Source organism: Vombatus ursinus, unplaced genomic scaffold (genome assembly GCF_900497805.2).
Source record: "Vombatus ursinus unplaced genomic scaffold, bare-nosed wombat genome assembly UNPS02012147.1, whole genome shotgun sequence".
Classification (NCBI taxonomy): Eukaryota; Metazoa; Chordata; class Mammalia; order Diprotodontia; family Vombatidae; genus Vombatus; species Vombatus ursinus.
In genome coordinates, this window is record NW_020951925.1 from 2,092,141 (window position 1) to 2,105,446 (window position 13,306).

The window sequence follows — 13,306 nt, forward strand, 5'->3', positions numbered from 1 at the left end:
CTCGGCGTTCCTGGTGTGATCTGATGCGGGAGCCCTGGAAGGACCCTCGGCTCCTGGGGCCAGGTGCCCTGTGTGGCCCGAGGCCATGATGCTGAATGCTCAGGCAAGGTTTTTGGATGCTGCCTTTGTTATCGGTGTATGTCCTCTTCCCCCAAGGTTGGGTCACCTCCAGGTTGGAAGAGCAGGCCATCTCTGCCTTCTCTAAGTCACTGATCAGGGTATTAGTACGGTGCCAAGCAGTGTCCCCAAGGAGGGCGCGACACACTCTCAAATGACGAGTTGAAGTCTGAGTAGACCAGACCTGCTTTCTCTTCTGACCTGTCTACAGTGGAAACGTGATCCAGGAAATCCGTGTGTGCCCCCACCTCGAGACCCGGGAGAACCTGCTGGCACCACCTTTTTTTTTTTCTTTTTTTTTTTTCAATTGGGGTTAAGTGACTCAGCCAGGGTCACACAGCTACTAAGTGTCAAGTGTTTGATCTGAGGCCGGATTTGACTCGGATCCTCCTGACTTCAGGGTAGGTGCTCTATCCACTGCGCCACCTTGACTGCCCCTCCAGCACCGCCTTTCAAAGGTCTCTCCCATCCGTCTGTTGGTTCCTGTCTGGGCCTACTCTTCCCCGCCCTTCCTGGGCTGCTGCCTCCTGCCTGGCCTCCTTTTTCTTCTATCCTGTAGCATCCTGGCCAGGCTTGTCTCAGCAGAATCAAAGATTTGTCTCGTCATTGCCCTACCAGAAGCTGCGAAGTCGTCCAGACTCGGCCGTTTCGCTTCTGATGACCAGCCAGCGGGTCTTTCCTCAGCTCCTCTGGTGAGGCCTTGTGCCTTCCAGGGGGTCCCCCACAAGGGAAGACAGAGTCCTTCTCCCTGATGATTTAAACACCAACAGAGACGCTTGGGGAAGTTAAGGAGTGTCACAGAAGAGGGGGCTCCTAAGGGCTGGCCCTCGGCCTCTTGGCACCTTGTGATGCTCTCAGCTGAAGGATGTCAGGCCTGACAGTTGACCTCTGAGCTTTCTTTTTCCCCTCTGTGCCCCAGTCAGGAGGACACTGAGTGGAGGGCTTGTCTGGCTCCGGGTCAGAGACTGGCAGCATCCCCTCCATGATGAAGGGCCCTCGATCTCTGTGATGGCATTGGGCCAGGCAGGGGCAGGTCTGTGTGTGGCTGTTCACCCGAAAGAGTTTGAGATGGGACCTTGGTCCCCTTCAGCCCAGCCTGTGATGTTAGGTGTGTGGGTGACAGTTGGGGCACCCATCAGCACATGTAGCATCCTGTCTGAAGGATGCCTGCTCCTGCTGGGTTGGACTTTGACTCTGAGAGCAGGGGGCACGCGTGTGCACGCGTGTGAGTGTGTGCACAGGGGGAGCAGAGGGCCTGTGAGCGGGGGGGACCCTCGTGGGTCTACCAGTGCTTCATCACCTCACCCTGTCGGTGATGCACGGAGGCCGACGGGAAGGCATCTTCTTCGTGGGGGTGTGGATTCTGATGGTCACCTCCTGAAGCCCTCTGTGGCACAGCGCTTTGCTGGGGCTGGAGGTCCGTCCCTCAGCCTGGGCCCGTCTTCCGCTGAGTCGGGTTCCTAGAACTCAGACGAGAACGGTCGTGAGCCCTGAGGCTGTGGCTGGTGGCGCAGCTGGGGGAGCCCTCCGTGCACCTCAGGGAAACTTGGCCTCCCCGTTATGAGTAAAAGGTTGTAGCCCAGGGAGGACTTTGTGGCTGAAAACATGTTTTTGGGAGGAGGAGGCGCCTCGGCACAGCCCTGCCAGGGCCGCCAGTGGGCTCCCACTTGCTCCACAAGGCCCGCTTCTGCTTCTCTGCTCACGGCCCTTCTCAGGCGCAGATTCGGAAAGGACAAAGAGGTGATGAAGGGTTCGATGTGGGGAGAGACCCAGGTCCGGCAGCCAGACTCGGCCGTCAGCAGCATGGAGGCAGGCCTGGTGCTGGGGAGACAAAGTAACCCCTGCCACCCAGGAGCTCCCATCCTGCTGAGGAGGGAAGTGCACAAAGAGCATTTGGGGAACCATGGGGGTCAGATTGGGGCTGCAGAGGAAATGTCATTGCAGCCAAAGCTGGAGAGAAGCCAGCCGTTCTGAACGGTGGCAACAAAGAGGGGAGGTGTTCCCGGCATCGGGCACGTCCTTGCAAAGGCATGGTGGTGAGAAATGAAATGCCAAATTTGGGTGAGATGTGGAAGAGATGGATTGAAGATAACACCCCCCCCTTGGTGAAATGGCGCCCTCTGCCTTTAGTCTCTCTTGCTCTCAGGGCAGTGAGGATGAGACTGATGCAGATTTCCTCTCAGTTTCTGGCTGCAGTGGGCAGGTGTTGGGGGGGAAGGAGAGGGGGAAGTCATGGCTCACCCGGGCAGCCTCCCTGAGGCCAAAGGCAGAGAGGCCTCGGGGAGGGGGAAGGAGAGGTGAGGCTCCGTGGTCATCAGGCATCCAGGACTGGGACCTGCCGTCTGACCCTTGTCCAGGGATGCGGGCGTCCCCCTTCCTTGGGCTGGGGGACATGGCAAAGCCAACCTGAGCCCACCTGAACAGGCCACGTGGCTCCTCTAGCTTGGAAGTCCACAAAGTGGCCCCGTGCTCACCCTGGCTGACCCTCTGTCTCCTCTGCAGATGTCCACACCGAAGCCGTGCAAGCCGCGTTAGCCAAGTACAAAGAGAGGAAGATGCCCATGCCTTCCAAGAGACGCTCCGTCCTCGCGCACTCCTCTGTGGAGACCTACACCCCTCCAGGTACCCGGCAGGCCTCTGTGGTGATCACCGGCAGGGTGGGCGGGATGGGTGTTCTGGTGTACCTGGATGAGTGTGCATGCGTGTGCGTGTATGTGTGTGTGTGTGTGTGCTTGTGTGTGTGTGTGTATGCGTGTGTGTGCACGTTGCACCCTTCTGTGCAAACGTGCTTGTGGATGAGAAGGTGTGTGGCCTATGTGGGCATGTGTGTGTGCATGTGTGTAGCACAAGTGTGTGTGCATCCAAGCATGTCACGTAGGTGTGAGTATGTGCATGCATGTGTATGTGCACGGGTGTATGAGTATGTGAGCCTGTGTGTGCATGCCTGTATGTATGTGTGTTCACCTGTGCACATACACTTGTGTGTATGCCTTGAGGCAGTCACTGGATCAGACTTGGGGGAGGGTCTGACCTTAAAGCCAGTTTATTTTTCCGCTTCCTCTTCGGAATTTGTTTTTAAACTTTTATCCCTGGAAGTGAAGAGCACGTGAGGGTGAGGACGCTGGCAGGCCTCAGCTTCTTAGGAGAAGCGCAAGCAGGGAGACGTGCCGTAGGATCTGAGCTCGAGCCGGCTGATGTCTTAGCTCTGCCTGGAGAAGACTCTGTGGGCGGCCGCCACGTTCTGCCACCACCGCCGGCCCCCAGCGGTTTCACCCCCTGCTCTGCCCAGCTCCAACACAGACAGGCAAAGGCAGAGCTCAGGGTCCTCGAGCCCCCTGCCAGGCCACGTGTGCTGCAGTGGGAGAGCCAGATGCTTCCGAAATGTTTCCTGCCTCCCAGAAGCTGGCACTGCTGTAAGAGGGGGCCTTTTAAAGGCCCCCATCCGTTCCTCCCCCTGCCCCCGCTTCATTTGGTGGATGGAGGACTGAGACCGCCCTTATCTGAATCCTCTTGAATAGTTGTGGGCCGACGAGTAGCCTAGACGCCAGAGGTTCCCCAGCCCAGCCTTCTGGCTTTTGCTGTTTTGATTGGAAATCTCCCGGTGACGAACTGCTTGTGTTCCTAGCAGTGTAAGTGACTGAGCCATTTTGGTGTCTGGGCGCCAGCCAGATGATTGCGGGACAGCACAAGATGGCTGCCCTTGCCTGAGCACAAGGAATCATGCCTCTCCAAAGCCGCTTTCCCGTGTGCTTTGCTCAGGATTAGGCTGACAGAGGCAGCAGTCAGGGCAGAGTCCACTGGGGCCATTGATTGACTTGTCTGTGGCTTCACTGAGAGCACCGACCAATGTCTTCTTAGTTGTTGAACTGCTGAGTGAAAGAGGGTTGGGTCTTTGAGGCTCGCATGGAGAGTGACGCAGCCATTCCCTTGTGCCAGACCGGACGCTTGGTCACTTCCAAAAGCAGGGCCTGGTCTCCCGGCCCAGCAGCCTTCTGTCCCTGAGGTAGTTTCCCTGCCAGCCTGCGTTGTCCTCCAAGGGGCTCTCCGCCCTCTTAGGAGGAGCCCTGAGTGCCTTCCTCCTGTGACGGGACCTGGGAGGCCGCGGCAGGCATCTGGGCTCGCTCCTGCATGACATGCCTGTCACGGTTATTTCCATCACAGACACATCCTCGGCCTCAGAAGACGAGGGCTCCCTCCGGCGCCACGAGCGACTCCAGAGCCATTCCAACGTAGAACCCTGGCTTCATCGGGTCATTCAGGGCTCCTCCACCTCATCTTCTGCATCCTCCACTTCATCCCACGCGGGAGGGAAACCTGCTGCCGCTTCCAATACGGCTCCCGCTGCCGCCGCCGCCGCCGCCACAGTGCTTGCAGATCTCATGGCCCACGCTCAGCTAGGTCAGTACAGTAACTGCCTCTGGACACCCATCACACCGGATGTGTGTGAGTCCTCACACAGGAGTCCTCCGTGAGAGCGCAGTTGTCCAAAACGCTCCTTTGCTCCCCCACAGGCAGGCAGGCCCCGTGGGGGCTGAGAGGTTTCAGGAGCAGAGTACATGGTCTGAGGGGCCCTCCTCTGCCCAAGGCTTTCCCCGGAACGTTCCCTTTCCCTTTTGGTGAAGGTGCAGATGCTCTCTAAGCCGTGGTAGCACAGCCTGGTAGTCAGGATCCCGGGCGTTCAGCAGCAGCAGTCTGGTCTAGTGCCCTCCCTGGCACGCTGGGACAGGACCTTGGCATTCATTACTTGATCTCAGTTAAATATTAAGTAATAGCGTCAAGTTGGAAATGCCTCATAGGCAAAGGGAGACATTTCAACACTCCTGGCATTTCATCCACGTCCCCCTTACAAATGTATTGCTATTTAGTAACTGAAGATGAGAATCTTAAATAAAGAAATGTTCTCTGTTGGCCCAGGGCTGCCCGCTTCCCTCTCCCCTCTCTTACTCTGCTCCTGGAACAAGAATGTCGGGCAGCATGGTCTGAGACAGGGCTGGGTAGGTCCCAGTTAAAGCTAGCTGTACAAGCAGGGCCTTTTATCTAAGGGCAGAAACCTCACAATAAGAAATAAAAGTTAGATGAGTCCTCCACCCTCCAGTTCCTGAACATGGAAGGATGTTGATGTCGGCTTGGCCTCCAAACAGTTCGTCCCGTGGCCCCTTTCTCAACACCCTGGGGGTCCCTGTGCTTCCGCTCCACCCCCACCCCCTTCTTTTTGCCCCGTGACTGCGTTGGAGAGCCGATGGCGCGCCCTGCTGCTGAGGAGGGCGGCGGCAGCCGGTGTCTGGGTGTCCCCAGGTGGTCATCGCATTTCTTCTGCGCTGTCTTGGGGACATTGTCATTCTGCTCATGGTTCTCCTGCTTCTGCTTTCCTCTCTCCCTCCCACACGCTCCCTTGGTTCTCTGAATCCCTTCTGCTGGCTGTGTTGTGGGCGCAGTGATTTTCCCGTTGGAATGTCTACGCATCCCACTTTGTTCAGCCATTTCCTGGGCACCCCCTTTGTCTTTAGTGCTTTCCTCCGACAAAAAGGGCTCCAGGGAAGATTTGGGCAGGCGCCTCAGGGCCGCAGAGACGCCTGTGAACAACTTGGATGTTTTCTCCTTAGAATCGTAGACTTTTTAAACTCTAAGGGGCCTTAGAGATGGCTAAGCTAACCCTGCTATTTTAGTGATGTGGAAAGCGAGGCCACGGAGCTACAGTGACTTGCTCACGGTCTCACCCAGCAGGGCAGCGAGGAGGCGTCAGGACAGCCTGGTCGCCAATCTTCCTGCCAACGGCTTCTCAGGAGGGTCCCAGGGACTCAGAGCAGGCACAGGTGCCTTCTTGGGACCTCGCGCCGGGGTCTGTCGAATGGTAAATCTGAGTGGGGTTTGCCGTCCTGCTGTAGCTGTTGTCTCAGGCTGGGCTGGATTAGAAATGAGAGTGTTCTGAGGTTGCCACACTCTCCATCCATGGTCTTTCTTGCTGAAAATCATGGAGCCGTAGCACTTTCCATTCTGAAGGGAAGCATTTTTCTGTTCCCAGGAGAATCCTCCAGTCGATTTCCATCAGATGCCTGCGCATCTTGCTTGTCATAGGAAGAAGCACTGCCAGTTCCAGGGAATGTCAGGAAGGCACCTCCCGAAGGAGAGCAGGAGGGCGGGATTCCCCAGGCAGCCAGCCTCACTCCCAGCGGCCCAGCGGCGGCTGGCTTTCTGGGCCCCGGGGGGCCTTGTCCACAGCCACCATTCACTGGCCGTGGTGCTGGTCCCCTTCGCTCAGGGCCCAGACTTACTTTGTGGTCCTGTTTCCATACCTGATTGATAGCAGCCAGGGCTCAGGCGTCTTCTGTGGAGCGTGGAGACGGAGGCCACGCAGAGGGTCAGCGAGTGCACCTGCACCTGCCTCTCCTGGGACAGCACAGATGCAAAGCCTTGGACGGTCTGGCAGACCACCTTGGACTTGGAGTAATGAGTATTTTTTGTGATGGCAGCTAGGACAGAATGTCTGTTGGATGTGGTTAAGTAAGTCACGCAAGAGGTGTAAAAGGGGAGCGGTTAGCTGGGCATCCTGTCTTGTTCATTGGCTGGCCCTGGCCCTGGCCCCCCACAGGCTGGACCGCCTTCCTGGGCCCGAGTTTTCAGGGGCTGGGCTGGCTGTTGAGATGAGTGCATTTGGAGACGTCGTGACCCACAGGTGCCCCGGGCAGCACATTTGAGATGGGGGTGCTCCTCGGCCCTTCTTAGGAGGAAGAGTTAGGAAGTCACAGATTGGGGAATGCCGTGAAGAGACGTTGGGTGTAGGGGAGGAGAAGCAGAACTGTTCTTGGAAGGAAAATCCTCATCTTCCCAAGTTCCTTTGCCCCACTGGCCTGACCCTGGGCAGACACGTGGGTTAACCCTGAGCACTGGGGCAATAGAAATGCTTTAGGTTTCACCAGGTTTCAAGCAACCTTCTCTTGTTCATTTGTAGTAATGTTTTCCCTTCTGTTCCATAGATCCTTAGAGCTTTAAAATACATGTAATTTGTTCATTCAATCGAGCAAACGTATATTAGGCCCCTACTTTGTTCAGGGCTCTCTTCTAATATGGTTTATGTTGGCGCTTATGTTCTGAGAGGGAAGGACCACCTGCACAAAATGGGGTGCGGTGGGAGCACTTTCTGGCCATTTGAGAAGGGGGCACTCAGGAAGGCTTCTCGAGGGGACCAGGAGTGAGCTAGAAGGGGGCAACATGTGAGCTGAGCTTCAGAAGGGCAGAGCTGAGGCAGGGAGGGGGCACTTCAGGCCTGAGGCACAGCCCAGGACAGGGAGGCTCACTTAGGGACCAGCTATCAGCAGAGCTTCACTGGGTATGCAAGCCTCGAGACAGAGGCAGGGGTCAGCTTGTCGGGGGTCTTTGGTGCCATGCTGTCTCTTAGAAGTGGGCACCTGCCTCGTACGCTGAGGAACCAAGCTCAGAGGCCTCTGGTTTACACCGTACTTAGCCGAGAAGCCCATACCCACGACATCGCATCCAGCAAGTAGACATTAGGGTTGGGGCCTTCTCCTTCCTGGGGCAGCCTCCACCCTTAGGGCAGTGTCCAGAAGGTGGTCCTCCTGTCTGCCCACAGGGCCCTCCCCAGAGCCTTTGAAAGAGGGCATCTGTATTAGGAAGGTGATTTGGCCACCATGTGAAGGGTGCTTGCATTGGAGAGCGGAAACGGTGGGGGCAGGGCAGTGGCAGGAGCGTGTGAGACGTGGCAGAGGTCAGGCCGACTGGCCTGGCCATCGGATCCCAGAGCGAGAGCTGGAAGGGGCTAGCCAGGCCACGAGCCTGGATAAGGAAGCGAGGCTGCGCGGGCAGCAGGGAGCATGCTTGTCCGGTGACGTGCCAGTGCAGCCGCCTGTCCTCTCCTTGCACCGTCTGGGGGGAGGCCAGGGGTCATTAGGGAGAACGTGCTTCTCCCCCTTGGTGGCGTGTGATGACTTTTAGGTACTGTCTCTTTGCATCGGGGTAAGACCCCAGTCTGTGATTCTTGCTGCCTTTTGCAGCATTTCTGACTTGCTTTTGACTGACAAAGTAGCCTCGAAACATACATTTTAAAATGCTATTAATGTCTGCCTACCAGTTTCAAGAAACCTGAGGGCTCTGTAACTCAAGGGGCATGGTCTGTGAAGAGCACCTGAGGATGGGAAACTGAGGGCTCAGACAGACATTTCAGTCTGCTTCTTCTAACTTTCTACTTCTTTCTACTTTTGCCAGCACACCTTTATAACAAACTGCAAAAGGTCCAGGTGGCCCTGTGGCCCAGAGGCTCGAGTATTTAGGAAAGAGTGGAGGCCTTTCCAGAGCCCTCCTTCTCCAGGACCGTGGCCCTGTCGCTGGCAAGGTCAGAGAGACCTTGGCTGTGCCAGCCGTGGGTCCCCCTGCCCCTGCTCCTGGCTGGTCGGGCTGGCCCAGCAGCCACAGAGGGTGGGGGGGTCTTCAGGGGGACCTTAGTGAGTTGTTTTGCACAGTTCTTTCTCAATGATCTGTGTAAGCTATTTCTCCTAAGAGATTACTTTGAGTGGCTCTGGCAAGTTTGGTGGGCAGAGGTCAGGTCCCAGAGGACTTGAGAAGTTAGTTGGGGGGAGGCAGGTAGAGACAGAGCTGACAGTCCTACAAGGCTTTGTGTTTGAAAAGCATCCTGCTTGGGGCCCCGGTGACCGTCTCCTCCAGGGCTGTTTCAGACTCCGCTGCTCCGTTAGGCGTTTTCCACACCGCTGTCTTCTGATGAGCGATTCTATCCCTTTGGGGACATGGAAGAACCATTGGGCCAATGAGACAAGGAACACCAGGACTCTGGATCAGAACCCTCTGTTTTCACCTGCGTTGTCTTTCCCTTGTGCTAAACTTTAAGGACACTGGAGCAAGTCCCCCAGAATAAGTTAGCGGGAGAGACTGACTGCTCCGTGCCCCCACAGCTTCCTGGTCCTCTCCTAGGGTCAGTGCGTGCGTGCCTTCACTGTCTGTGGCCTCGTCCTCTGAGGGCTGTCCCATATGCCCGGAGTGCTCACATGGGGAGCTGGGATGTAAGAGTGCTACTCACCTTTCTGAGTGACCTTAGGCAAGGCACTCACATCTGGCCTCAAAACCAAGCTGGGGCTAGGGGAGCTCCAGTGTCTTCCCCTCACCAATCTCATCTGTAACAGTGTTGTTCTCAGGGAACCATAGAATCTAGCTGTCTGTCTGCCTTTCTGCTTTCTACCTCTGACTTCACCTTCCCCCAGCCCCGCCCTACTCCCAGTAAAATTTATTCATTTGGCTAATTCTGTTTTAGAAAAACTCTGATTAACCTAGCAGTTTATTTTAATTTTTTTATTAATTAATTTATTTTTAGTTTTCAACAATCACTTCCATAAGTTTTTTTTGAGTTTTAAATTTTCTCCACCTCCCTCCCCAAGATGGCATACAATCTGATATAGGCTGTACGTATACATTCCTATTAAACATATTTTCACATTAGTCATGTTGTAAAGAAGAATTAGAACCAATAGGAGGAACCACAAGAAAGAAGAAACGAAACGAAACAGAAGAAAAAAAAAGAGCAAATAGCATGCTTCGATCTGCATTCAGACTCCAGAGTTCTTTCTCTGGATGTGGATAGCATTTTCTGTCATGAGGTTTTTGGAGATGTCTTAGATCTTTGTGTTGCTGAGAAGGGCTAAGTCTATCAAAGTTAGTTATCTCACGACATGGCTGTTACTGTGTATGACGTTCTCCTGGTTCTGCTCACTTCACTCAGCATCAGACCATACAAGTCTTTCCAGGTTTTTCTGAAGTCCGCCTGCTCATCATTTCTTATAGCATGACAATATTCCATTACATTCATATACCACAACTTGTTCAGCCATTCCCCAAACGATGGGCATCCCCTTAATTTCCAATTCTTTGCCACCACAGAAAGAGCTGCTATAAATATTTTTGTACATGTGGGTCCGTTTCCCATTTGCATGATCTCTTTGGGATACAGACCTAGAAGTGGTGTTGCTGGATCAAAGGGTATGCACATCTTTATAATCCTTTGGGCATAGTTCCAAATTGTTCTCCAGAATGGTTGGATCATTTCACAACTCCACCAACAATGCATTAGTGTTCCAATTTTCCCACATCTTCTCCAATATTTATCATTTTCCTGTTTTGTCATGTGGGGCAATCTGATAGGTGCGAGGTGGTACCTCAGAGTTGTTTTGATTTGCATTTCTCTAATCGATAGTGATTTAGAGCATTTTTTCATATGACTTTGATTTCTTTAATTAAATTAAAGCTTTAATTTCTTCATCTGAAAACTGCCTGTTCATATCCTTTGACCATTTATCAATTGAGGAATGACTTGTATTCTTATAAATTTAACCTAGCAAAGTTTCGAAGCAGTGTCATGGACAGTGATGTTGTCATGGATGGTGACACGAGGCTGCGACCTTCATTCCTGAAGGACAGATGGAGTCTCTAGTGGAGAGGGGGCTGCATTTCTTTTCTTCTTTCTTTTCCCCTTACAGATAACCATCCTGCACCTCCTGACGTGACCACAGGCCTTGTAGACCTGCCTCCCCCTGAGCGGCCCCAGGTTGCCTCTGTGAGAGGGGTCCCTCGAGGCTATAGCAGCAGCATATTGGAGACAGCTGATGGTAAACATCCCTGGGTTTCCAGCCTGGAATCAAGGATGGGCAAACTGTAGGTTTTTGAGGGCCTGGCAAGGCCCGGGGAAGGTTAGATGCTGGGAGGCCTTGGATTTTGTGATGGCTTTGCTGATCCCGGTCCACGTCCTCTCGCCGTCTCATGGTGACAGAGGTAGCTTTTGTCTCCCGCCACACGGGGGCCTTGCTTCCATCTCATTGTTCCACCCAGAGAATGGTGGGATTCACCTGTGAACTACTGGCTTACGCAGCTAGAAAGAGGCTGCGAGAGCCTGGGGCTTCAAGGCTTTCTTGTTGCTGATCTGAGCAAGGTCGTTCAGTCGTGTTGGGAGTCATGCTTTCGTGGACTCTTGGGAGTCTGTGGGTTAAGCCTGGCTATGGTGGAATAAATCTTTTGAGGGTGATTTAGGGAAAACCCTCTCCTTATTTTGCAATTATGGTACTTTTGGGGGCCAAAAACTTAATTGCCAAGCTCAGCTACCAGCTCACTCTCGAGGGCTCCTAAGAGCTTTAGGCTCTTTTCAGAAACCCCATCTGCTGTCTGAGGGTGGGTGTGACCACCGTTGAGGGCAGTCATCAGAACGTGGGAAAGTATCTGAGCTTTCTTCCAGAAAGCCTTTGAACAGCGTCCTCGTCACTGCCTCCGTCCTCCCTTTCCTTGGCAGGAGACAGCTCTGAGCGATCTGGGAAGGCCTGCTCACTGGGTTTTGGGGGGTCCCCAAGCAAAAGACTTCATTTTGTGAGCCCCCGGCCTTTCCCTAGAGGGCCCACCACATCTCTCACAACACCCTTTCTCTCTCCTTCTTAATTTTGATAGGTGTTCCTGTGAATAGCAGAGTGTCTTCAAAAATTCAGCAGCTTCTGAATACCTTAAAGAGACCAAAGCGCCCTCCCCTGAAGGAATTCTTTGTGGATGATTTTGAAGAACTGTTGGAAGGTAGTAGTGCTGGGCCTTGGACCTTGGGCCCTGGGAGTGGCTTCCCTGAGGAGGGGGCTGGGTGTGGTCAGGGCGGGTACAGATGTGGCTGTGTCTGCATCTGGCTAGTGTGAGTGAGTGTGTGACGTGGTGGGTGACCTGGGGGAGTCCCAGCCCTAAAAGATGGGGGCAGGTGAGAACCTGGAGCCAGATCTAAGAAAATGCTGCAGCTCCAGCTAGACAGGCTTCAGATGAAAAAGATCTGGAGATTTCCTTTCTGTTGTGTTTATTTAAAAACATTTGGGGGGGGGCACTAGGTGGCACAGTGGATAGAGCACCAGCCCTGGAGTTAGGAGGACCTGAGTTCAAATCCAGCCTCAGACCCAGAATACTTCCTAGCTGTGTGACTCTGGGCAAGTCACACAAACAAACAAACAGACAAACAAACAAACAAACAAATAAATAAATAAATAAAAACTTTGTTTTATCCTGGACTTAAAACCCCAGAGGACAGGCGCTTTTCCAGGTAAACAGAACAGACCATGGGGTCATCCATGAAAGCCCAGCCCTCGTCCCCTGTAGCTTTCTCTTCGGGTACCTGATCAGTTCAGCCTGGAGCTCTCCAAGCCAGCCTGCTCTGCTCGTTTTGGAGGGTCTTGCTCTTACTCTGAATAGCTGACCGTAAAGCTGGCCAAGCTCCTGACTGTGGTCTCAGGGCAGCGTCACCACTGCCCCCTGAGGTAGGCCTGCCTCCACCTTAGAGGCCTGGTGAGGTGAAGGTAGGGGCAAACCAGGCTTCCCCAAGGTCAAGGCTTGCCCTGCCAGTCCCCCACCAGCCTCCCGGAACTCTGTTCCACAGACCTGGGCTTGCCTCGGGGGGGGGGGGGGCCCGATGCCCCGTCTTGGGTTCTTCCTATGGAGCTAAGCCTTAGAGCCAGGGGCTCTGGAGGGTGGGCCTTCACTTACCAGTCAGTGGCTCCCAACTTTTTTCTTTTTTCTTTTTTTTTTTCTAGTGAGGCAGTCGGGGTTAAGTGACTTGCCCAGGGTCACACAGCTAGTCAGTGTCAAGTGTTTGGTCTGAGGCCGGATTTGAATGCAGGTCCTCCTGACTCCAGGGCCGGCGCTCTATCGACTACGCCACCTCGCTGCCCCCTCCCAACTTTTTTCAATATGTTTTCTCCATCTTTTTTCTTCCCTTTATTTGCTCTTGATGTAATCCAGTCTTAGCTCTGCTGACTGCACACCTATTCAATGCATTTGCCAGGCCCTGCTTGCTTTGGACACGGGCTCTGAGTCACTCATTACTTAGCGGCCTTAGACCACAGTTAGCTGTGGAACAGGCATTTATTAAGCCCCTAGCTTGTGGCAGGCACTGTGCTAAGCACTTAGAAACAATCTCATTTGAGACCCCAGGGAAGTGCTCTGAGCATGGGGCATTGTGCCTGGCCCTCCCTGTCCCTCAGATACCCAAGGGCAAGATGATTCAGGGTTTGTTTCTGGGGAGCCGATAGCGGAGGCTGTCCTCCAGCCCATCCCAATGTCTCTGAGCTCGAGAAAGCCAGGCTCCTGCTCAGACCTGGCCTGAGCCCTCTGGGACCAGCCTTGGGAGTGTGTATCTCTTTTAATGTACTTAGTGGGG

At 54.1% G+C, this 13,306-nt stretch overlaps 1 protein-coding gene across 6 annotated transcripts in view; it reads left to right on the forward strand.

Moving 5' to 3' along the window:
• DIP2A (disco interacting protein 2 homolog A) overlaps positions 1-13,306 on the forward strand; it is a 123,849-nt gene that overhangs the window by 52,725 nt on the left and 57,818 nt on the right. For all 6 annotated transcript variants that reach the window (XR_003568690.1, XM_027857405.1, XM_027857407.1 and 3 more), the window contains 4 exons: positions 2,620-2,739; positions 4,279-4,515; positions 10,614-10,742; positions 11,569-11,688. Coding sequence is in view for 5 of the 6 variants with exons in the window: in XM_027857405.1 (XP_027713206.1) it covers positions 2,620-2,739; positions 4,279-4,515; positions 10,614-10,742; positions 11,569-11,688 (606 nt within the window). In the remaining variant the exon portion in view is untranslated. The remainder of the gene's footprint in view (positions 1-2,619; positions 2,740-4,278; positions 4,516-10,613; positions 10,743-11,568; positions 11,689-13,306) is intronic.